Raw genomic sequence first — 25,786 nt, 5'->3', positions numbered from 1 at the left:
GAAGACGGCCTAACGGTGTGCGGGACCGTAGCCCAGCTTCATGGAGACGGTTGCGAATGGTCCTCGCCGATACCCCAGGAGCAACAGTGTCCCTAATTTGCTGGGAAGTGGCGGTGCGGTCCCCTACGGCACTGCGTAGGATCCTACGGTCTTGGCGTGCATCCGTGCGTCGCTGCGGTCCGGTCCCAGGTCGACGGGCACGTGCACCTTCCGCCGACCACTGGCGACAACATCGATGTACTGTGGAGACCTCACGCCCCACGTGTTGAGCAATTCGGCGGTACGTCCACCCGGCCTCCCGTATGCCCACTATACGCCCTCGCTCAAAGTCCGTCAACTGCACATACGGTTCACGTCCACGCTGTCGCGGCATGCTACCAGTGTTAAAGACTGCGATGGAGCTCCGTATGCCACGGCAAACTGGCTGACACTGACGGCGGCGGTGCACAAATGCTGCGCAGCTAGCGCCATTCGACGGCCAACACCGCGGTTCCTGGTGTGTCTGCTGTGCCGTGCGTGTGATCATTGCTTGTACAGCCCTCTCGCAGTGTCCGGAGCAAGTATGGTGGGTCTGACACACCGGTGTCAATGTGTTCTTTTTTCCATTTCCAGGAGTGTATTTTTAATGACAAATTTCATTAAGGTATAAATATATTGGGAAGCAGTAGTTAGTGTCCCTAGTTCCCTAAACAGGCTTCTGCAGGATGTTCTTGAGTTCACACCACATATAACTCTTATTGCACGTTTTTGTGCCCGGAAAACTTTAGCTTGGCTTGATTAATTACCCCAAAAAAATAATCCCATATGACATTATGGAATGAAAGTAAGCATAGTATGCCAATTTTTTAATTTTTATATTATGTAGTAAATTTATTGTGTTATTCCAGGTTTTAACACTCCAACGAAAATGTAAGGGAGATGTTCAGGCTATTAAAATGGCCATTAAAATTTTGTTCCTGGGAAGATACACAGCCTCTAAACACTTTATAAAAGAAAACATGATCCGCTGTACGCTGTAAATAATGAATTTTTATTTACAGCGCGCAGTGGACAATGTTTTATTTTATAAAAGTGGAATCTTTGGAAGAAAGTACGTCGTTGTCACTGCGAAGCCCCGTTGGGTTTGATTAGAGATCTGGCATTCGAGGAATGCCGCACAATATTTCTGATATCTCCACAGTATATTTCTCATAGAGACATTAAGAATGAAACAAGATACTGAAGAATATAGACAGTCATTTTCCTTGGCTTCGTATGCGAAAGGAATAGAATAGGACGTCGGAATATTGGTACAAAGTACCCTCAAGCACAGACTGCAGCAGAATGCGAAGCACCTAACGTGAATATAGAGGCTTCGGTACCTTGAATTACTTACAAAGTGACTCAAGCCGAGTGCTGCAACATTAGTTTATATATTGTAATTTTGTTAAAAACACTTTTGTAACAACATATTTGGCGTTACCGTCAGTTGCTATTGCGTCCCTAGGGATCACCATTTATTACGATTTTTTTTGTACATTTGTGAAAACTACTGTAGAAACTCACACATAATCTTTAGTGTTCATCTGTTATACTATCGTCTCAAAACTGAGTACGGCTGTAGCGCTGGCATGCCGACTGTCTTAAACGAGTAACTCCATCGAAAACGCCTTGTACTGTGTTATATAACCTGTTTCCTTGTGTTTCACTTCTGTTCTGCACTTTCCATACGGAAAAAAGTTTGGACACAGAGTGGCTGACGTCGTGTCGTCGTTTCCGGGTCAATAATTACCTCGTTCATATCGCCTTGAACATTTTGCTAGGTATAAAACCGGCAGTTCAAGACATGCCTATCGTTGCTATACTATATCAGCGTCTTGTCAGTAAGTGTCCTAAGCGGAAGTTAGGTATCGACCCTGAAATGCTGAAAGGACAAATGATTTCTTATCACCATGAAGTTACGGATATACAGGGTTATTACAAATGATTGAAGCGATTTCACAGCTCTACAATAACTTTATTATTTGAGATATTTTAACAATGCTTTGCACACACATACAAAAACTCAAAAAGTTTTTTTAGGCATTCACAAATGTTCGATATATGCCCCTTTAGTGATTCGGCAGACATCAAGCCGATAATCAAGTTCCTCCCACACTCGGCGCAGCATGTCCCCATCAATGAATTCGAAAGCATCGTTGATGCGAGCTCGCAGTTCTGGCACGTTTCTTGGTAGAGGAGGTTTAAGCACAGAATCTTTCACATAACCCCTCAGAAAGAAATCGCATTGGGTTAAGTCGGGAGAGCGTGGAGGCCATGACATGAATTGCTGACCATGATCTCTACCGCGACCGATCCATCTGTTTTCCAATCTCCTGTTTAAGAAATGCCGAACATCATGGTGGAAGTGCGGTGGAGCACCATCCTGTTGAAAGATGAAGTCGGCCCTGTCGGTCTCCAGTTGTGGCATGAGCCAATTTTCCAGCATGTCCAGCTACACGTGTCCTGTAACGTTTTTTTCGCAGAAGAAAAAGGGGCCGTAAACTTTAAACCAGATTCGCACATTGTGTCTGTTCACTTCACCATTAAGAAAAAATGTTACTTCATCACAGAAAACAAGTTTCGCACCGAACGCATCCTCTTCCATGAGATGTTGCAACCGCGCCGAAAATTCAAAGCGTTTGACTTTGTCATCGGGTGTCAGGGCTTGAAGCAATTGTAAACGGTAAGGCTTCTGCTTTAGCCTTTTCCGTAAGATTTTTCAAACCGTCGGCTGTGGTATGTTTAGCTCTCTGCTTGCTTTATTCGTCGACTTCCGCGGGCTACGCGTGAAACTTGCCCGCACGCGTTCAACCGTTTCTTCACTCACTGCAGGCCGACCCGTTGATTTCCCATTACAGAGGCATCCAGAAGCTTTAAACTGCGCATACCATCGCCGAATGGAGTTAGCAGTTGGTGGATCTTTGTTGAACTTCGTCCTGAAGTGTCGTTGCACTGTTATGACTGACTGATGTGAGTGCATTTCAAGCACGACATATTCTTTCTCGGCTCCTGTCGCCATTTTGTCCCACTGCGCTCTCGAGCGCTCTGGCGGCAGAAACCTAAAGTGCGGCTTCAGCCGAACAAAACTTTATGAGTTTTTCTACGTATCTGTAGTGTGTCGTGACCATATGTCAATGAATGGAGCTACAGTGAATTTATGAAATCGCTTCAATCATTTGTAATAGCCCTGTATATTCGTGCAGCTCCTATACCAAACACAAGGCGGTCACACGTTGTTCAGAAACATATTGTCGAGGATCCGACGGTCGTCACCAAAATGGGTTCCACCATCAGGTGGGTAAGCCTTACTGTGTTCAGAGCATGCAAGCCAACCTTTGAACTTTGAAACTTGTAAGCTCTTATGGGACCAAACTGCTAAGGTCATTGGTCCCTAAGCTTACACACCATTTAATCTAATTTAAACTAACTTATGCTAAGGACAACAGACACACATGCACGAGGGAGGACTCGAACCTCCGATGGGGGGAAGTCACGCGAGCCGTGACAAGACGCCTGAGACCAAGCGGCTACCACGCGCGGCACGCGTACATTATTTTCTGCTTTCTTCAAAGATGGCAGATACGCTGCTTATTAAAGCGATCACCGAACTGAGTGGCTCAGTGATTGAGGAACATGAAGGCACTGGGCTCATACGCCCAACGTCCATCCTGGTCCAGGTTTCCGCTGAGTTGTTGTTGGTACTGTGACTGATTTACATTGCTAAAATGTAAAGTGAGAATAGTCGCCTTCATGAAAAAAACTTGTTTTTATTATAGGGCACTATGCATTTAGAGCTCTGAAGACCTGTTGTTGTTGTGGTCTTCAGTCCTGAGACTGGTTTGATGCAGCTCTCCATGCTACTCTATCCTGTGCAAGCTTCTTCATCTCCCAGTAACTACTGCAACCTACATCTTTCTGAATCTGCTTAGAGTAGTCATCTCTTGGTCTCCCTCTACGATTTTTACCCTCCACGCTCCACTCCAATACTAAACTGGTGATCCCTTGATGCCTCAGAACATGCCCTACCAGCCGATCCCTTCATGTAGTCAAGTTTTGCCGCAAACTCCTCTTATCCCCAATTCTATTCAATACCTCCCCATTAGTTATGTGATCTACCCATCTAATCTTCAGCATTCTTCTGTAGCACCACATTTCAAAAGCTTCTATTCTCTTCTTGTCCAAACTATTTATCGTCCATGTTTCACTGCCATGCATGGCTACACTCCATACAAATACTTTCAGAAACGACTTCCTGACACTCAAATCTATACTCGATGTTAACAAATTTCTCTTCTTCAAAAACGCTTTCCTTACCATTGCCAGTCTACATTTTATATCCTCTCTACTTCGACCATCATCAGTTATTTTTCTCCCCAAATAGCAAAACTCCTTTACTACTTTAAGTGTCTAGTTTCGTAATCTAATTCCCTCAGCATCACCCGACTTAATTCGACTACATTCCATTATCCTCGTTTTGCTTTTGTTGATGTTCATCTTGTATCCTCCTTTCAAGACACTATCCATTCCGTTCAGTATCCTCCTTTCAAGACTCTATCCATTCCGTTCAAAAGCTCTTCCAAGTCCTTTGCTGTCTCTGACAAAATTACAATGTCATCGGCGAACCTCAACGTTTTTATTTCTTCTCCATGGATTTTAATACCTACTCCGAATTTTTCTTTCGTTTCCTTCACTGCTTACTCAATATATAGATTGAATAACATCGGCGAGGGGCTACAACACTGTCCCACTCCCTTCCCAACCACTGCTTCCCTTTCATGTCCCTCGACTCTTATAACTGCCATCTGATTTCTGTACAAATTGTTAATAGCCTTTCGCTCCCTGTATTTTACTCCTGCCACCTTCACAATTTGAAAGAGAGTATTCCAGTCTACTTTGTCAAAAGCTTTCTCTAAGTCTACAAATGCTAGAAACGTAGGTTGGCTTTCCTTAATCTCTCTTCTAAGATAAGTCGTAGGGTCAGTATTGCCTCACGTGTTCCAGTATTTCTACGGAATCCAAACTGGTCTTCCCCGAGGTCGGCTTCTACTAGTTTTTCCATTCGTCTGTAAAGAAATCGCGTTAGTATTTTGCAGCCGTGACTTATTAAACTGATAGTTCGCTAATTTTCGCATCTGTCAACATGTGCTTTCTTTGGGATTGTAATTATTATATTCTTCTTGAAGTCTGAGGGTATTTCGCCTGTCTCATATATTTTGCTCACCAGATGGTAAAGTTTTGTCAGGACTGGCTCTCCCAAGGCTGTCAGTAGTTCTAATGGAATGTTGTCTACTACTGGGGCCTTGTTTCGACTTAGGTCTTTCAGTGCTCTGTCAAACTCTTCACACAGTATCATATCTCTCATTTCATCTTCGTCTACATCCTCTTTCATTTCCATAATATTGTCCTCAAGTACATCGCCCCTGTATAGACCCTCTATATACTCCTTCCACCTTTCTGCTTTCCCTTCTTTGCTTAGAACTGGGTTTCCATCTGAGCTCTTGATATTCGTAAAAGTGGTTCTCTTTTCTCCAATTGTCTCTTTAATTTTCCTGTAGGCAGTATCTATCATACCCCCAGTGACATGCGCCTCTACATCCTTACATTTATCCTCTAGTCATCCCTGCTTAGCCATTTTGCACTTCCTGTCGATCTCATTTTTGAGACGTTTGTATTCCTTTTTGCCTGCTTCATTTACTGCATTTTTATATTTTCTGCTTTCATCAGTTAAGTTCGATATTTCTTCTGTTACCCAAGGATTTCTACTAGCTCTCGTTTTTTTATCTAGTTGATACTCTGCTGCCTTCACTACTTCATCCGTCAGAGCTACCCATTCTTCTTTTACTGTATTTCTTTCCCCCGTTACTGTCAATTGTTCCCTTATGCTGTCCCTGAAACTCTGTACAACTTCTGGTTTAGTCAGTTTATCCACATCCCATCTCCTTAAATTCCCACCTTTTTTCAAAATGGTTCAAATGGCTCTGAGCACCATGGGACTTAACTTCTGAGGTCATCAGTCCCCTAGAACTTAGAACTACTTAAATCTAACTATACTAAGGACATCACACACATCCATGCCCGAGGCAGGATTCGAACCTGCGACCAGACTGCAGCGCCTAGAACCGCTCGGCCACTCCAGCCGGCTCCACCTTTTTTCAGTTTCTTCAGTTTTAATCTACAGTTCATAATCAATAGATTGTGGTCATAGTCCAAATCTGCCTTTGAAATGTCTTACCATTTAAAACCTGGTTCCTAAATCTCTGTCTTACCGTTATATAATCTATCTGAAACCTGTCAGTATCTCCAGGCTTCTTCCGTGTATACAACCTTCTTTTATGATTCTTGAACCAAGTGTTAGCTATGATTAAGTTGTGCTCTGTGCAAAATTCTACCACGCGGCTTCCTCTTTCATTTCTTCCCCCCAATCTATATTCACCTACTACGTTTCCTTCTCTCGCTTTTCCTACTACCGAATTTCAGTCACCCATGACTATTAAATTTTCGTCTCCCTTCAGTATCTGAATAATTTCTTTTATTTCATCATACATTTCTTCAATTCTTCGTCATCTGCAGACCTAGTTGGCATATAAACTTGTACTACTGCAGTAGGCGTGGGCTTCGTGTCTATCTTGGCCGCAATAATGCGTTCACTATGCTGTTTGTAGTAGCTTACCCACACTCCTATTTTTTTATTCATTATTAAACCTACTCCTGCATTACCCCTATTTGATTTTGTATTTATAACCCTGTTTTCATCTGACCAAATGTCCTGTTCCTTCTGCCACCGAACTTCACTAATTCCCACAACATCTAGCTTTAACCTATCCATTTCCCTTTTTAAATTTTCTAACCTACCTACCCCCCCCCCCCCCCCCCATGAACCATGGACCTTGTCGTTGGTGGGGAGGCTTGTGTGCCTCAGCGATACAGATAGCCGTACGGTACGTACAACCACAACGGAGGGGTATCTGTTGAGAGGCCAGACAAACGTGTGGTTCCTGAAGAGGGGCAGCAGCCTTTTCAGTAGTTGCAGGGGCAACAGTCTGGATGATTGACTGATCTGGCCTTGTAACAATAACCAAAACGGCCTTGCTGTGCTGGTACTGCGAACGGCTGAAAGCAAGGGGAAACTACGGCCGTAATTTTTCCCGAGGGCATGCAGCTTTACTGTATGATTAAATGATGATGCCGTCCTCTTGGGTAAAATATTCCGGAGGTAAAATAGTCCCCCATTCGGATCTCCGGGCGGGGACTACTCAAGAGGATGTTGTTATCAGGAGAAAGAAAACTGGCGTTCTACAGATCGGAGCGTGGAATGTCAGATCCCTTAATCGGGCAGGTAGGTTAGAAAATTTAAAAAGGGAAATGGATAGATTAAAGTTAGATATAGTGGGAATTAGTGAAGTTCGGTGGCAGGAGGAACAAGACTTCTGGTCAGGTGACTACAGGGTTATAAACACAAAGTCAAATAGGGGTAATGCAGGAGTTGGTTTAATAATGAATAGGAAAATAGGAATGCGGGTAAGCTACTACAAACAGCATAGTCACCGCATTATTGTGGCCAAGATAGATACGAAGCCCACACCTACTACAGTAGTACAAGTTTATATGCCAACTAGCTCTGCAGATGAAGAAATTGAAGAAATGTATGATGAAATAAAAGAAATTATTCAGATAGTGAAGGGAGACGAAAATTTAATAGTCATGAGTGACTGGAATTCGAGTGTTGGAAAAGGGAGAGAAGGAAACGTAGCAGGTGAATATGGATTGGGGCTAAGAAATCTAAGAGGAAGCCGCCTGGTAGAATTTCGCACAGAGCACAACTTAATCATAGCTAACACTTGGTTTAAGAATCATGATAGAAGGTTGTATACATGGAAGAACCCTGGAGATACTAAAAGGTATCAGATAGATTATATAATGGTAAGACAGAGATTTAGGAACCAGGTTTTAAATTGTAAGACATTTCCAGGGGCAGATGTGGACTCTGACCACAATTTATTGGTTATGACCTGTAGATTAAAACTGAAGAAACTGAAAAAAGGTGGGAATTTAAGGAGATGGGACCTGGATAAACTGAAAGAACCAGAGGTTGTAGAGAGTTTCAGGGACAGCATAAGGGAACAATTGACAGTAACGGGGGAAAGAAATACAGTAAAAGAAGAATGGGTAGCTCTGACGGATGAAGTAGTGAAGGCAGCAGAGTATCAACTAGATAAAAAAACGAGAGCTAGTAGAAATCCTTGGGTAACAGAAGAAATATCGAACTTAACTGATGAAAGCAGAAAATATAAAAATGCAGTAAATGAAGCAGGCAAAAAGGAATACAAACGTCTCAAAAATGAGATCGACAGGAAGTGCAAAATGGCTAAGCAGGGATGACTAGAGGATAAAGGTAAGGATGTAGAGGCGCATGTCACTGGGGGTATGATAGATACTGCCTACAGGAAAATTAAAGAGACAATTGGAGAAAAGAGAACCACTTTTACGAATATCAAGAGCTCAGATGGAAACCCAGTTCTAAGCAAAGAAGGGAAAGCAGAAAGGTGGAAGGAGTATATAGAGGGTCTATACAGGGGCGATGTACTTGAGGACAATATTATGGAAATGAAAGAGGATGTAGACGAAGATGAAATGAGAGATATGATACTGTGTGAAGAGTTTGACAGAGCACTGAAAGATCTAAGTCGAAACAAGGCCCCAGTAGTAGACAACATTCCATTAGAACTACTGACAGCCTTGGGAGAGCCAGTCCTGACAAAACTTTACCATCTGGTGAGCAAAATATATGAGACAGGCGAAATACCCTCAGACTTCAAGAAGAATATAATAATTACAATCCCAAAGAAAGCACATGTTGACAGATGCGAAAATTAGCGAACTATCAGTTTAATAAGTCACGGCTGCAAAATACTAACGCGATTTCTTTACAGACGAATGGAAAAACTAGTAGAAGCCGACCTCGGGGAAGACCAGTTTGGATTCCGTAGAAATACTGGAACACGTGAGGCAATACTGACCCTACGACTTATCTTAGAAGAGAGATTAAGGAAAGCCAACCTACGTTTCTAGCATTTGTAGACTTAGAGAAAGCTTTTGACAAAGTAGACTGGAATACTCTCTTTCAAATTCTAAAGGTGGCAGGGGTAAAATACAGGGAGCGAAAGGCTATTTACAATTTGTATAGAAACCAGATGGCAGTTATAAGAGTCGAGGGGCATGAAAGAGAAGCAGTGGTTGGGAAGGGAGTAAGACAGGGTTGTAGCCTCTCCCCGGTGCTATTCAATCTGTATATTGAGCAAGCAGTAAAGGAAACAAAAGAAAAATTCGGAGTAGCTATTAAAATCCATGGAGAAGAAATAAAAACGTTGAGGTTCGCCGATGACATTGTAATTCTGTCAGAGACAGCAAAGGACTTGGAAGAGCAGTTGAACGGAATGGATAGTGTCTTGAAGGGAGGATATAAGATGAACATCAACAAAAGCAAAACGAGGATAATGGAATGTAGTCGAATTAAGTCGGGTGATGCTGAGGGAATTAGATTACGAAACTAGACACTTAAAGTAGTAAAGGAGTTTTGCTATTTGGGTAGCAAAATAACTGACGATGGTCGAAGTAGAGAGGATATAAAATGTAGACTGGCAATGGCAAGGAAAGCGTTTCTGAAGAAGAGAAATTTGTTAACATCCAGTATAGATTTAAGTGTCAGGAAGTCATTTCTGAAAGTATTTGTATGGAGTGTAGCCATGTATGGAAGTGAAACATGGACGATAACTAGTTTGGACAAGAAGAGAATAGAAGCTTTCGAAATGTGGTGCTACAGAAGAATGCTGAAGATTAGATGGGTAGATTACATAACTAATGAGGAAGTATTGAATAGGATTGGGGAGAAGAGAAGTTTGTGGCACAACTTGACCAGAAGAAGGGATCGGTTGGTAGGACATGTTCTGAGGCATCAAGGGATCACCAATTTAGTATTGGAGGGCAGCGTGGAGGGTAAAAATCGTAGGGGGAGACCAAGAGATGAATACACTAAGCAGATTCAGAAAGATGTAGGTTGCAGTAGGTACTGGGAGATGAAGATGCTTGCACAGGATAGAGTAGCATGGAGAGCTGCATCAAACCAGTCTCAGGACTGAAGACCACAACAACAACAACCTACCTACCCGATTAAGGGATCTGACATTCCACACTCCGATCCGTAGAACGCCAGTTTTCTTTCTCCTGATAACGACGTCCTCTTGAGTAGTCCCTGCCCGGAGATCCGAATGGGGGACTATTTTACCTCCGGAATATTTTACCCAAGAGGACGCCATAATCATTTAACCATACAGTAAAGCTGCATGCCCTCGGGAAAAATTACGGCTGTAGTTTCCCCTTGCTTTCAGCCGTTCGCAGTACCAGCACAGCAAGGCAGTTTTGGTTGGTGTTACAAGGCCAGATCAGTGAATCATCCAGACTGTTGCCCCTGCAACTATTGAAAAGGCTGCTGCCCCTCTTCAGGAACCACACGTTTGTCTGGCCTCTCAACAGATACCCCTCCATTGTGGTTGGAGGGGTTGACGACCTATCTTCGGGTAATTAACGTAGTCTCCATTGTTTGTACGAGGCATTTCAATGGTTCAAATGGCTCTGAGCACTATGGGACTTAACTTCTGAGGTCATCAGTCCCCTAGAACTTGGAACTACTTAAACCTAACTAACCTAAGGACATCACACAGCCGACCGGTGTGCCGAGCGGTTCTAGGCGCTACAGTCTGGAACCGCGCGACCGCTACGGTTGCAGGTTCGAATCCTGCCTCGGGCATGGATATGTGTTAATGTCCTTAGGTTAGTTAGGTTTAAGTAGTTCTAAGTCCTAGGGGACTGATGACCTCAGAAGTTAAGTCCCATAGTGCTCAGAGCCATTTGAACCATTGGACATCACACACATCCATGTCCGAGGCAGGATTTGAACCTGCGATCTTAGCGGTCGCGCGGTTCCAGATTGTAGCGCCTACAGCCGCTCGGCCACCCCGGCCGGCACGAGGCATTTCCTCCTGGTCCAATGATAGAAATACTGTTCAGTTTATGGCGGCAAAATTGTAATATAAATGAACGTCTGTACGAATTCGTAATGTCCAGGGGATGGAAAAAATACACCGTAAAACACCGATTTTGTACACAACGCTTTTTTTCACGAGTTAACATTTTCAATACCTTCTTATGTTACATTAGTGTAAGCGCTTCAAACCATATAGAAAGACATTGCATTCTATCGGTTTGAACAAAGAATCATCACCAACCTGACTTCATATTTTAAGGATAACAAAGCGCACGTGCAAGATATCAGCCCCAGCAATCGATCCCACGTGAAAATGTGGGTCATAATTCTGGCAGTACGTAGTTACGACATTATGAACGTACAGCTTTTAAACATACGCTCTCTGAACCGTGTTCTCTTCGTTCCACTGCAGCCGCCTAATGCCGGGTGCGAAGTACTGTACAGTGGAGTGAGTAAGAGATTTCTTAAATACTGGTTTGATGTGGTTAACATGATATGTTCATGTCCAAGTGCACGGTTTCTAACCTGTAAATTGTACCTGAGATCTCTCTGCTTCGAATATCTTTATGTTGTGATTCGCAAATGCAGTGTAAATGAGTGAAATGAATGAGTACGGACGACATACTGAAACGTCCCCTTAGAACAATTTTACAAGACTGTGCTTAAACTGACACCAAATATTTTTGCGCAACGCAATCTGACTTTCAGAAATCCCTACAAAAGAAAGGCCCTGACTAACATTAACCTATACCTTTCACAAATCACTTACTTCACAAAAATCTTCATTACTCGAACTACTGCAATACAGCGAGCGCCACTACTGCCAGCTAAATAAAAGATTCAAACTACGGAAGGCACTAACTACTGATAGGCATAGTTAGCAAATGAAATATTTTAATAGAGAACAAACAATGTATTTACCTCAATAATCATGATATATATAGCAGTTCATGCCATCCAGTCTAACAAATTTCAGAACTCCGCCATCTCTCTCCCCACATCCACCACTGCTGGCGGCTCACCTCCAACTGCGCAACGCTACGCGCTGTTCACGTCCAGCTGCCCAACACTACAATGGCAGACAACAATGCAAACTAGCCACAGACTGCATACAGCACAGCCAGTGATTTTCGTACAGAGCGCTACGTAACGTTGCCAATAAGAAAACATAAACAGCCTACTTACATAGCCCCTATGCTCCCCACAAAAAATTTTACAAATTGTTTTGGGCAGTGGTCAATAATGATTTGATAAAATTTTTCATAATTACAATAACATAGATATCAAATGCACACACTTATTGATACAATGTTGGTCAAAAGCTAAAATTTTCTCACATTCCATAAAGACAGTCCAGATTGTTCATCACTGTAAAATTGCAGTGTTTTTCTCAAAGTCTGAGCAGTAAAAGAAAATGCACACGGAAGTAGTGGATTTCCATGGAGTCTTGAAGAAGTAGTGTTATCCTTCCAACGGAAAGACAGTGCTGACTCTTGACATGCTGATAGGTAACGGGCCACAACAGAGCAAACCCACAGCAGAGTCATTCGAACTTTTGAAGAATATTGGTAGGTAGGTCATCACAGAGCAGACCCACTGTAGTCCTGGTAGGGAGTATGGTATTGGTGGGCCACCAGAGGTACAGACCCACTGCAGTCCTTGTAGAAATAATGGTATTGGTGGGTCATCAAAGATGCAGACCCACTGTAGTCCTTGTAGAGACGGCCAGCAACCATCTGCTGCGACTGTGCAGGTGCACAATCACCATCGAAGAGTCTTGCAGAGAAGATAGCAAGTCCATAAACCACCACTTGTGCACGCACAAAGTTTTTGGAATTGTCCTTAGAACCAGCAATGCTGTGTTATCCAGTCCCTTGCTGAATTATTAACATACGTGCAAACACTATCACTCCCTACTTCTCACATATTGTCCATATACTATGACCAACAGAAATGTGTGCAGTGAAATGAATGCTTACAAGTTGCTTAATGTGATAAACTGGTGTCAATTACAATTTTATAACATAAGAATACAATAACAAAGGTACAAAATACATTATTAAAGAACATAACAATACAGATAACATTTGTAGTACAAGCTTTACAAAAGAATCGAAATAACATATACATCAGTGTTACAGGAATTATGACATGAGTACATACATAAAAGATCAGAATAACTTTTGAAACATCAACTTCACACATGAGCATTAAAACAAAACAGAATAAATAATGTCTAAACATCTTTACAAGGTAAATAACATATTATTAATGCCAATTATATTCGAGGATAACAGTATTCCTCATCATAGTGAATGTAGCTTAGTATTAGAAGAAGAAAAAATTCTATGAAACTACACAGAGACAGGAAGAAAACAAATACACAAGGGTACACAAACACATAGTGGGATAACACAAAAGGAAAGGACAGGGTTTGTTTTCAGTGTAACATTTGGTACTGCAGTCCAACCCAAAACTTCATTCCGTACATCTTTCGTCTTATTTCAACATTTGTTTCCACCAAAACATCCTATCCAAGCATGGTTTCTGTATTTATATGTTCACATATTTCTTACCTCATTATTTATTTTCCATTATCTTACCTCATCATTTATTTCCAAGAAAATCCTACCTATACCTGCTTTCTGTACTTCTTTCGTATAAATTCTCAATGCATTTCTTTCAATTCATCACAACTCATTCTCTTATATAGTCTACCCCCTCTTAAGCTAACTTAAATCTACTGAGCTCAGATGCTAAACTAAGGGACGAGGCAATGCAGCAGCACAAAACAATTAACACAAACAGCAATGAGAAAAAAATTCACATTGGCAAAGCAATTGCAATATTACAACTAATATAAGGCACTATGCAGCAAACAAGGAAAATAAATCCATAGTAAAACTGGCTTAACAGAGTAATGTAAAGTGAAATTTAGTAGCACTATGCCTGGCAAACAGCAGCAGCAAATGAAAAACATTACACTAAAGACAACAGGGCAGACAAGGGAAATGTATATTCACATCTTAATGTCTATGTAATTAAAGTGGTGCACCACAACTTATTCTACGAAAAATATTACCAAGTAGTTGAAAAGAAAATTATGTATGCAAGTCCTGTGAAGGGAAATGTCTTTTTGTGCTCCTTAGTTTTTTTTTTTAAGTTATTGTTTACTGGATCTGTAGGCATAAAATATCTATATTAGTACATTCATAAAATTTTATTTTAACCAATGCTGCAGTGCAGCTAGAAACTAGATATTAAAGAAAATGAGCAAATATGTACAAAGGAAGGCATGAAACATCATTCATTAGCCATATGGCATTTCATAAGGTAGTAAAAAAAATCTCTCAACTCTCGTAGAAAGATACTTGTCATAATCAGGTGTGCAGATGTAAGAATGTTTCCAAGTAATGAGCGTGTCGTATTTGCGGTGCTTTCTATAAAGGAATGTCAATAGCAAGGTTAATGGCCTCCCTTTTTTTTCTACCTGTGCCTCTGAAAAGGGACACACTAATGTCTTTTTCTCCAGCCATCTGAGACAGCTGGGTGCCCAAGACGCATTACATGCAGGTGGTCACTTAACTTTCTTGCGGAAATATTTACGACAGCAGTTTCCGCTACAGTGACAGTCTCATATAAAAATATTTCACAGGTCAAGAATTTGCGTTGCAAATGTGTAGAAACAAAATCTTATGAATATAACAGTGTCCAAAAAATTTTCGCCGACATTGTGATACATTCACGCATATACACACACATTTCGTAACTCTTAAAGTACGATTCTTGGTTTCCAACAACCTTTTTCACAAACCAGAGTCCCTAACCACTACTCATTATTCCTTACCTTATTCGTCGACACTTCTTCAATATTTCATCATAACAGATACGTAGCTTAATCAAATAACTCATATAGCATCAGCTTATTGATCATAAACATACCTCAACAGCATAATACACATCGTCGTCATAATAATAACATCATAACAGCTCAATCACATCTCAAAATCGTCGTAGCTTTCTGAATATTTTAAAACCTACAAAAAATTCTCTGCTTATGTCAAAAGTGTCATCTACCTCAAACGTACTTTAAAAATCGTGATCCCATACCAAATATATCATTCAAAGCTCTCATAATATCACAATGGGTCCGAAAAAATATGAACAGTTCACAAAGTACAGACAAAATACAATTTCGTAAGTGTGAAGTTATCCAACGGTATAATTGCGTAAACATGTGTCACTAATGTAGTAAAAAAAATGTTTGTTTCTCTGTTAAATAATCAGGTGGCTGTGTAATTCTGTGTTGGAGAAATATGGTACCGATGTGTAAAGTTGTATAAGCAAATACCATATTAGCTAGGGCTCCTTGTGCTTGCCAAACACATGGTACACAAAGTAAGCGTGTACCCCCCTGAGGATTAATGTAATTATACCCTCAGGTGTTACAGATTACAGCAATGGAATGAAATGTATAACGGAAAACCTTTTTGTCATTGTACTTCAAATATCTTTAAAAATAAATGTTTTAAGTATAAAATTAATCACTCAAATACGTGTACTGTAGCGCTAAACTGTGCGTCTTGTTGTAAGATAATCTCTGTGGAAGTATCGTAGTTATCGTCCTCCGAAATCTAAGTTCTGCAGAAGTCAATGTACTTACCTCATGATAAACAAAAGTGAAATGCTTTGCGTATGGATATCTTAGTTATTACGCTTATTGTTGTGATGAAGAACGTACTGTGCTGTAACGTATTGTTGTGCTACGAAAGAGGCTGTCTCATTGTAGCTACACCACAAAAGTTACTACTAAAACATGTTTTACTTTCCAGAATAACACAGAAAAACTGTGCAGATATGAAACAGAAACACCGCAAACAGATTCTAAGTCTGACAAAGCATACTAGTCATGTAAAGTGAAAAGTTATATGGCAAAGACAAAGTTAAAAAGCAGATTATCTTTCAATAAACGGTTTTACATGTGAAATGTGGTGTAAACCTTTACTCTTCCTAGTACACAGAGTTTCAACTTCAACGCAATTATCATGTGGTATACGTCGGATTCTGTAAGGTCCATTGTAAACTAGAAAGAATTTGTGACTCAAGTGTTTTTCTTACGTGACAATGAATGAGCTTTAATGACAACTTTCTGACCAATATACAATTTCTTTGCATTTGCTTTACCGTGTAGTTTTCTCCTTTTGTCTGCTGCAGATTTTATATTTTTAAGAGCCAAATCAATTATGTCTTTGTGTCGAAGTTTACGTGTACTCGGGAAAGGTACAAGCTCTCTGATTCTGTTCGGTGGTTCTTCATTCTTTAGTACAAGAGTAGGTGGTAAAGCAGTGGAATCATGAGGCATTTCATTCAGCACATTTTGAAATAAGTGTAAATATCTGTCCCAATGCTGATGCTTTCTGTGACAATAAAGTCTGCAAAGCCTATTGATTTCTTGCATAATCCATTCAGACGGGTTACAATGTGGTGAGTACAATGAAATAAAAACAGGTTTGATTTTATGATTCCAAAGCATGCGTGACCAAACAGCAGATCTGAATTGCGGTCCGTTATCTGTAATGACTTTAGCAACGTGGCCAACTTCACGTAAGAAATTTTTAACAAAGGCGTTGGATACAGACCGTCCAGTGGCTTTACGTAACGGAGTGAAAGAAACAAATTTTGAAGTAAGTTCAACAGTGACTAGAACGTACGCAAATCCATTAGATGTTCTGACAAGCGGTCCCAAGAGATCAACAGCAGCAAATTCTTTTAATTTAGAAGGAATGATAGGAAACAGCGGAGCACGATGGGAGATAGTAGATGGTTTCGCCTTTTGACAAAGTTTACAAATAGACAAGACTCTTCGAATTCTCTTTTCCGTATTGTTAAAATAACAAGTCGTTCGAAGAATATGATAACATTTTCGTGGGCCAAAATGTGCGTAGCTGAAATGAATGTACCAAAAGAGCTTATTAACAAAATCGTCAGGAATGCAAAGTACCCATAGCTTGTCTTCAACAGTGCAGCGTTTGAACAGTATGTTGTTTCTAACCAGATAATAATGCCGAATCTGTGTGTGTATCTTTTCATGCCATTTGCTCTTGATGTCTTTCCAAATCGGATCTTTATCTTGTTCATGAGCAATGTCCTTTAAAGATGTGGTGATGAAGTTTTCAAAGGCGACTTTCTGAATGTAAAGAATACTGAAATTTTTCTCGAGGTTGCCTTCTGTGTTACTTTTCTCAAGCCCAGCCGGTGCGCGTGACAGCGCGTCCGCAACAATGTTCTCCTTGCTGGGAATGTAGACTATTGTGAAGCGGAATTCTTGCAGAAACAATACCCAACGTTTTAACCGGTCATGATTTAATTTTGAAGACATAAGAAATTGTAATGCACGATGATCACTGTATACTTTTACGTGCTTACCAGAAAGAAAGAAACGGAATTTGTTAAATGCCCAAACGATAGCTAAAGCTTCTAATTCAGTAACGGAATAATTTTTTTCAGATTTTGTTAGCACTCGGCTAGCAAAAGCAATGGTTTTCTGAATGGTAGTGTCATTTTCTATGGCTTCTTGAAATAAATGGGCACCAAGACCGACTTTAGAAGAATCCGTGCTAAGGCAGAAATCTTGTGACAGATCTGGATGAGCTAGTATTGGCGCGTTAAGCAGCGATTCTTTCAAAGAATTGAATTCCAACTGTGCTTGTTCGTCCCAGTTCCAAATAGTATTTTTTCCAGTGAGAGAACAAAGTTTTGGTGTAACAAGAATTTGCATATTCAGAAAACGACGGTAAAAATTTACGAGACCTAGAAAACTGCGGACTTGTTTTTTTGTGGATGGAACTGGAATGGCTCTGATTGCTTCTAACTTTTCAGGATCCGGCTGAATGCCTTCAGAAGAAATAATATGTCCCAAAAACCTCACCTTTGTCCTACCGAATTCAGACTTTTCCAAGTTAACTGTAATTCCAGATTCTGCAAAAATACGTAACAAACTGTTGAGGATGCGATTATGTTGTTCCCATGAAGCTTCTGCTATTAGAATATCGTCCACATATAAGGTGATGTGACGTTTTAAGAACTCAGGTAATATGGAATTTAGCCCGCGAATGAATGCTGCTGAAGAAATGTTCAAACCAAAAGGAAGTTTCCGAAACTGATAACAAACGCCGAAACAAAGGAAAGCTGTGTATTTTCTACATTCTGGATGAAGTTCGATGTGATAGAAGCTGGATCTGAGATCAATGGAAGACAACACTTTTACACCATTAAAATTTTGAAGAAGTTCTTCCAACGTTTGCGGCCTGTCTGTTTCAGGAATGATGATAGTATTGATTTGTCTCTAATCTAAGACAAGTCTGATCGACCCATTTTTCTTCTCAACAACATATAATGGGTTTGTTGTATGAGCTTACTGCAGGCTCAATAATGCCCTCGTCAAGCATATATTGTATTTCTGTTCTAACACGGTCCCTATAATGTGCTGGAATTACGTATGGTCTAACACAAAATTTAGTATGCTCACGAACACGAAATTGGTATTGAAATCCCTTGATTGTTCCTGTTTTGTGAGTAAAAACTGTGGAATGTGCTTGTAAAATCTCAAAAAGGTCCTGCCTATCAGTGTCATTACAATTCTCAATTGTTTGAATTTTATTCTGAATTAGCTCATTAGTTTCAAATATGCTGTCGATATCATCCCTGTCAGTACTTGCAGAGTGATTGTTAGTGTCAAGTTCCGTCGAAAATTACGAACTGTTGTCTAACAGGAGGTAAAGCCGATTAATTTCTTCGTCATGGTTTGAGAGCCAATCTTCAAATTTCAAAGCTACTGACTTACCTTCTTTCTCTAAACTTATTTCAGCATCGTGAAAGCTTAAGACTGCTTTGTATCCATCAAAAAGTCTACTCCCAGTATAATTTCCGTCGACAATAATGGAACAGTAAGAAAGTTCATAGAGAAGCTGCGGCTTTGACAAAAGAATTCTAAGTTGGTTTGTTGGCGTACATCTACACTTTTTCCAATGATTGCACCTTGTAATTTAATCTTACGTAACGGAAGTGTGGGGCAATCGTTCGATTTGTTGCATTTGCTAAAAGCTGTTTCACTAATTACTGAAATGGGACTGCCAGAGTCAAGTACTGCCGTAAATTTTATGTGATTTACAGTAATGAGAATCACAGGATATGCAATGTTGTTAAGTTTTACGTCGTGTTCATGGAGTAAGATGTCCCTAATGTCTTCCATTTTTACGTAATTACTAGCTACGGCAGCTGCGTCGTCAGTTTCATAAGTACGTTTTGTGGCTGCCAGCGGTGTGAGTCATTGCCTATTGTCTCTTTGTTGGCGCGTGTCGTTATTGGGATTTGGAGACCTAACTTCTACAAATTCACCATGACGAGAGGGCCCTGCCCTGTTTAAATCTCGCCAGTTCTGATGCAATTCAGGTCTGTCGTTGTGATCACATCGTCTGTCGTCATGTCGGTAGTTACTGTAGTTTATTTCTTGTCGGTTAAGTGGTGGAGAATTTCTCCCTGAATCGTAACTGCGCGCTGGACCGTTGCGTCTAAAGTTATTCTGTCTCCCGTAATAATAATTATTTTGGTTCCCATATTGTCTGTTTCTCTAATTGTCTCTATGATAGTCATTACCGCGGAGAGGTGATCTTTCCCTGTAATTATTACTACTCTGCCAACGGTTGTCATACGGGTGGTGTCTGTTTTGGTCACGATTTACGTTATAAGAATAGCCTTGTCGTGTATTATTTCTGTCATCGCGGAATTGTGACAGATGTGACCTGTAATTGTTGTGCTCCTGTTTTCGCGTTCCGCGATTGTCAGTGTCAATTTCCAGTTCTTGTAACAGTCCCTGAAAAGCTTCAATGTCGTCTTTGCAACGTCCTGCTAAAATAATATGTCGTAAATGTTCAGGCAGTTTGATTAAGCAAATGCGGATGAGTTCTGAGGGGCTGTATGGGTTTGAAAGATACTGATTCTTATGCAACATGTCTTCAAAATATTTCATAAGACTGGAAAATTCAGATTGTTCGAAACGTTTCTTCATTATGATGCTATGTTTTACTCGGTCTTGTGTAGCTTGAGACCAATGCGCTGAGAGGAAGGCATGATAAAATTCTCCTTCACTGTGACAATCGTGAATGACCGATCGCATTCTTACAGCTGGTTCATCCTCCAAGTAGCCACACATAAATTCTAACCTGTGCATCATTGACCAGTTGGGAGGAAAACAATGAGAAAATTGATGAAGCCATGCTTGTGGATGAATGTCGTTGCCAGAATTCTTAAATGTTTTGAATTTACGTGTAGTAATGAACAACTTATAGTCGACATCATCGTGTCGGCGAGTCGCACATCGCTCATTGTTACTTCGTTTCGGCGGTTCCATCTCAAAATCCAATGCGCCTTGCCAATTTCTTTCATAATTTCCGAAGTGTCCTGTGTTATTATTTCGTGGTTGTTCCATATTTCTATGTCCCTCTTCCCGTACTGGAGCGCGAGTGTACTCTGAAATATGTAATTCTTGTATTACCTGCGTCAACTGATCTTGTACTTCCCGGATTTCTCTTTTGTACTGTGTATTGATTTGATTTTGATTTTGTTTGAATTTTCTAATTTGTTCATACTCTTCTGTGTCAGTGAAGGCTACAGGTCATGTGTCATTCAGATCATCATCTACCTTTGTAGATAAGTTAGTGACCTGATCCGAAAGTTCGGCTACTTTCTCCGATAGTTAACACATTTCCTCAGTGTGTTTTTCTGAACCAAGTTTCAGAGTGTCCATTTGTGTTGAAATCGAATCTACTGTGTCCTTTAAGTTTTCCTGAGTTTTTGCAAGTTGCGTAACCGAATCGGTAGATGCAACTGAGTCAATTTTAGCCCACAAGGTCTCATGATTTTCATGAACAATGGTTTGCAGTTCTTTTATGGCTGCTTCGTGATTCTGTAATGCATTTTCATGCCGCGAAAAAATAGGTTGAAAATGCTCACAAATTTGTGTTTTTACGTCATTACAGACTTTTTGACATTTAGATTCAATGTTATGTAACTCAGTAGTTAAATCTTCACGTGTTTGTTCAAGTGTGGTGTCTAACTTTTGAAGATTTTGTTCCATTGTGTCTAACTTTTGAAGATGTTGTCCCATTTGTGTCTGATTTTGTTCCATTTGTTGCATTAATTGCAATAATAATGTATTAGTGTCTGGAATCTGTTTCTCTATGCTTTTTGGCAGTGCATTTTCACCGGCAACATTCACATTTTGACAAGCAGAAAATGTGTCTTGACTCATTTGAGAAAACGGTGAGGACCCAAAACCTAAGTCTACAGTATTTGCAATATTGTGTTCTGTCATTTCGGATTCCTGAGGCGAGATGTTGCCGACTGATCGATCGATAATGCTTCCCTGTTCACTAACTGTTTCACTGCCTACGCCATTGTTTGCCGCCCGCTCCATTTCCCTATGCACAATTACCAAATTACTACTTCGAATGTCTGTTAATTCACTACACAGTGGTGCTGATAAGCTACGCTCTTCGTCACTATTATTTATCAGTTTACTTTGGAGCCTAGTGTTACGTTTTTCACACGCCATTATTGTCACAATATTTCACACGACAACACAGAAAAGCACAATTTGAAGAGAAAAAATAAGAGAACACATTAACATAGCACTGAAAATAATATCTAGTTAATTGCAAGCGCAGCTGCGAAATACTTGGTGCAAATCTACATGCATGCCACAACTGTGTACAACAATGAAAAACTACAACTACAAAGGAAATTCTCTCTATAATTACGCGCTAGCAATAAACAAAAGCTACACTAATTACACAAACTACAAGAAAAAATCAGAAGATTCCAGTGAGATATCCTTGGCTAAGGGTCGACATATGAAACGTCCCCTTTGAACAGTTATACAAGACTGTGCTTAAACTGACACCAAATATTTTTAGCGCAACGCAATCTGACTTTCAGAAATCCCTACAAAAGAATGGCCCTGACTAACATTAACCTATACCTTTCACAAATCACTTACCTCACAAAAATCTTCATTACTCGAACTACTGCAATACAGCGAGCGCCACTACTGCCAGCTAAATAAAAGATTCAAACTACGGAAGGCACTAACTACTGATAGGCATAGTTAGCAAATGAAAGATTTTAATAGAGAACAAACAATGTATTTACCTCAATAATCATGATATGTATAGCAGTTCATGCCATCCAGTCTAACAAATTTCAGAACTCCGCCATATCTCTCCCCACATCCACCACTGCTGGCGGCTCACCTCCAACTGCGCAACGCTACGCGCTGTTCACATCCAGCTGCCCAACACTACAATGGCAGACAACAATGCAAACTAGCCACAGACTGCACACAGCACAGCCAGTGATTTTCGTACAGAGCGCTACGTAACGTTGCCAATAAGAAAACATAAACAGCCTACTTCCAATACTAATAAGCATCCCTGGCGTAGAGAAACAGCTGAAAGATTTGAAAGCAAATAAATCAACTGGTGCAGATGGAATCCCAGTTCGGTTTTACAAATAGTGCTCTTCCGCATTGTCCCCTTCCCTAGCTTGCATTTATTGTGCATCTCTCGCCCAGTTACAAAGTTCCAAGCGACTGGAAAAATGCGCAGGTGACTCCTGTATATAAGAAGGTTAAAAGAACGGACCTGCAAAATTACTAACCAATATCCCTGACTTCAGTTTGGTACAGAATCCTTCAACATATTCTCAGTTCGAATATAATAACCTTTCTTGAGTCCGAGAAGCTTACATCCACGAACCAGAACGGTTTTAGAAAGCATCTCTCATGTGAAATTCAGCTCGCCCTTTTCTCACATGATATACTGAGAACTATGGATGAAGGGCTACAAGCTGATTCCATATTATTAGATTTCCGAAAGCATTTGACACGGTGCCTCATTGCAGACTGTTAACGAAGGTACGAGCATATACAGTAAGTAAGCAAGTAAGTTCAAGGTTATGCGAGTGGCTCGAAGACTACCCAGAACGACGGCGAGCGTTCATCAGTGACTAGGGTCTCGTGAGGAGTGCCCCAGGACTGCTGTTGTTATCTATATACATAACTTGTGTTGGGGGTTGTTTTGGGGGAGGAGAGCAGATAGCGAGGTCATCGGTCTCGTCGGATTAGGGAAGGACGGGGTGGAAGTCGGCCGTGCCCTTTCAAAGGAACCATCCCGGCATTTGCCTGGAGCGATTTAGGGAAATCACGGAAAGCCTAAAATCAGGATGGCCGGACGCGGGATTGAACCGTCGCCCTCCCGAGTGCGAGTCCAATGTGCTAACCACTGCGCCATCCCGCTCGGTTATATACATAACTGATTTGATGAACAGGTTGAGCAGCAATCTGCGGTTGTTTGCTGTGGTATACAGTAAGGTGTGAAAGATGAGTGACTCTAGGAAAATACAAGAGGACATAGACAAAATTCCTAGTTGGTGTGAAACTGGCGGCTAGTTCTAAATGTGAAAAAATGTTCATGCGGATGAGTGGGAAGAAGAAACCTGTAATGTTTGGATACTGTATTAGTAGTGTTCTGTTTGACACAGTGAAGTCATTTAAGTATCTGGGCGTAACGCAGCAAAGCGATACGACATGGAACGAATATGCGAGAATTGTGTTAGGAAAGACGAATGGCCGACTTCAGTTTATTGGGAGCATTTTAGGGAAGTGTGGTTCACATGTAAAGGAGACCGCATATAGGACACTGGTGCAACCTACGGGACTGCTCGAGTGTTCTGGACCTATACCAGGTCGGCTTGGGGGAGGCCATCGAGGGCTACTAGATTTGTTACCGGTAGGTTCGAACAACACGTAAGTGTTACAGAGATGCTTCGGGAACTCAAATGGGAATCCCTGGATGGAAGGTGTCATTCTTTTCGAGGAATACTATTGAGAAAATTTAGGTAACTGGCATTTGAAGCCAGCTGCCGGACGATTCTACTGCCGCCAACATACATTGCGCGCAAGGACCGCGAAGATAAAGATGCGACAAATTACGCTATACAGATAGACGTTTTTCCTCTTCCTCTATTTGCGAGTGGAACAGGGGAAGGAATGACTTGTAGTGGTACATGGTACCCTCCGCCACCCACCGAACGGTTGCTTGTGGAGTATCTATGTAGATGTATATGTAGTTTGACATTAAAGAAGTAGCGGAGTGCTATTTCATTATTAACATCGCAGTTCTGCGTTATTTTCTTTGGATTTTAAAGCTGAGAGTGTTACGTGAAGTACGCTACCCTTGCAGGAGATGCGCTGTTCTTCACCGTGATTAGCACGATTAAAGTGTAAATCTCAAAATATTTCATAACAGTTTTTCAGTTGCTTAGATTTACTAATTTTGATTTTGAGGCGTGCACAACTGCAGAACATCAATACGAGAATACTGTTAAAATTATACTGAACGTGTCCGGAATGAGATTTTCACTCTGCAGCAGAATGTGCGCTGATATGAAACTTCCTGGCAGATTAAAACTGTGTGCCGGACGGAGACTCGAACTCGGGACTTTTGCCTTTCGCAGGCAAGTGCTCTAGCAACTGAGCTACACAAGCACGACTCACATGGCTAAGCCATGTGTCCGCAATATCCTTCTTTCAAAGTGCTAGTTGTGCAAGGTTCGCAGGATTTATCTGTAGTATAGAGATGTCAAGGTGATATGATTTCAATTACTGTTTGAAGCTATTAATGGTGTCTGTCAGACATTTTATTTCATCTGGTAATTCATCGAAAAGTTTTGCAGGAGCAAATTGTACCTCTTTTTGTGCCTAAGGTAGGTTAAGTACAGGATAATGTAAGTCTTTCCTTTCTTCTGGTATTATAATCATGACTGTTACTATTGTTTTTAAAATGGTCCATGTTGTTATTGTGGAGTTCTTGTTTGAGCCTAAAAGCAGCTGTGTGCTCTTGGATTACTGTAGACAGGACACAGTTCATTCGTTGCCATACCGCATTTACGCGAATCTAGTGCGCACTTTTTTTTTACCATACGAAGTACTCAAAATTGTGGTGCGCATAAGATTTGATGGCGAATTAGATTCGAGTACAAACTTGAATCGTTCACCGGTATTTCTTGCCCTAAGCGATATGAAGTGGAAAAACATTTATTAAACTCTAGCAAGAAAATATAGGTACGGTATCTGAGAATTAAATAAAGGAAGACGTAAATCGGGTAAGAGGTTATCGAGTCAAAAGAGCTGGTATATATTTCCTGCTCTGAATTCTGTTCGCAGGTGTCTGAACAAAATCCGTTGCTGCCACGAGATGAAATTTTCTTTAGTCGTCGGCTCAATTACAACGTGTGTTTTTTTGTTTTTTGTTTGCTCATTGAAATTTAGATACTGTCCCGTACGTTACAACGCATTATTGTACTTCTCAACCCCGTTTCATTATTGTTAGCCTACTACAGTAATTCTCATTGTGTTTGCATTAGGTTGTCACGAATTGGAAGGCAAGCAGAGAAAAATATCGTATGAAGCTACTTTCAAACGTAAAGTAATAACTTATGCTGAAAAATATGGTAACAGAAGCATAGGAAGTGAGTTCACTTATGGAAGTTCACTTATCGAAGAAACAGAAATTGGGATTATTTGCAACTACCGCTACAAGAAAGAAATTCGCAGGAGCTCGCAAAGGAAGACATCCTGACGTTGAAGTAAATGTTTATGAATTCGTC

At 40.8% G+C, this 25,786-nt stretch overlaps 1 protein-coding gene across 1 annotated transcript in view; it reads left to right on the top strand.

Moving 5' to 3' along the window:
• Positions 1 to 3,254: 3,254 nt before the first annotated feature.
• The window catches only part of LOC126188463 (venom allergen 3 homolog), a 40,350-nt gene continuing 17,818 nt past the window's right edge, over positions 3,255 to 25,786 (top strand). The window contains exon 1 of the mRNA XM_049930067.1: positions 3,255 to 3,315. Coding sequence (XP_049786024.1) covers positions 3,299 to 3,315 — 17 coding nt within the window. The 5' untranslated portion in view covers positions 3,255 to 3,298. The remainder of the gene's footprint in view (positions 3,316 to 25,786) is intronic.

Source organism: Schistocerca cancellata, chromosome 5, assembly GCF_023864275.1.
Source record: "Schistocerca cancellata isolate TAMUIC-IGC-003103 chromosome 5, iqSchCanc2.1, whole genome shotgun sequence".
NCBI lineage: Eukaryota > Metazoa > Arthropoda > Insecta > Orthoptera > Acrididae > Schistocerca > Schistocerca cancellata.
This window is presented reverse-complemented; position numbering and strand designations above follow the sequence as displayed.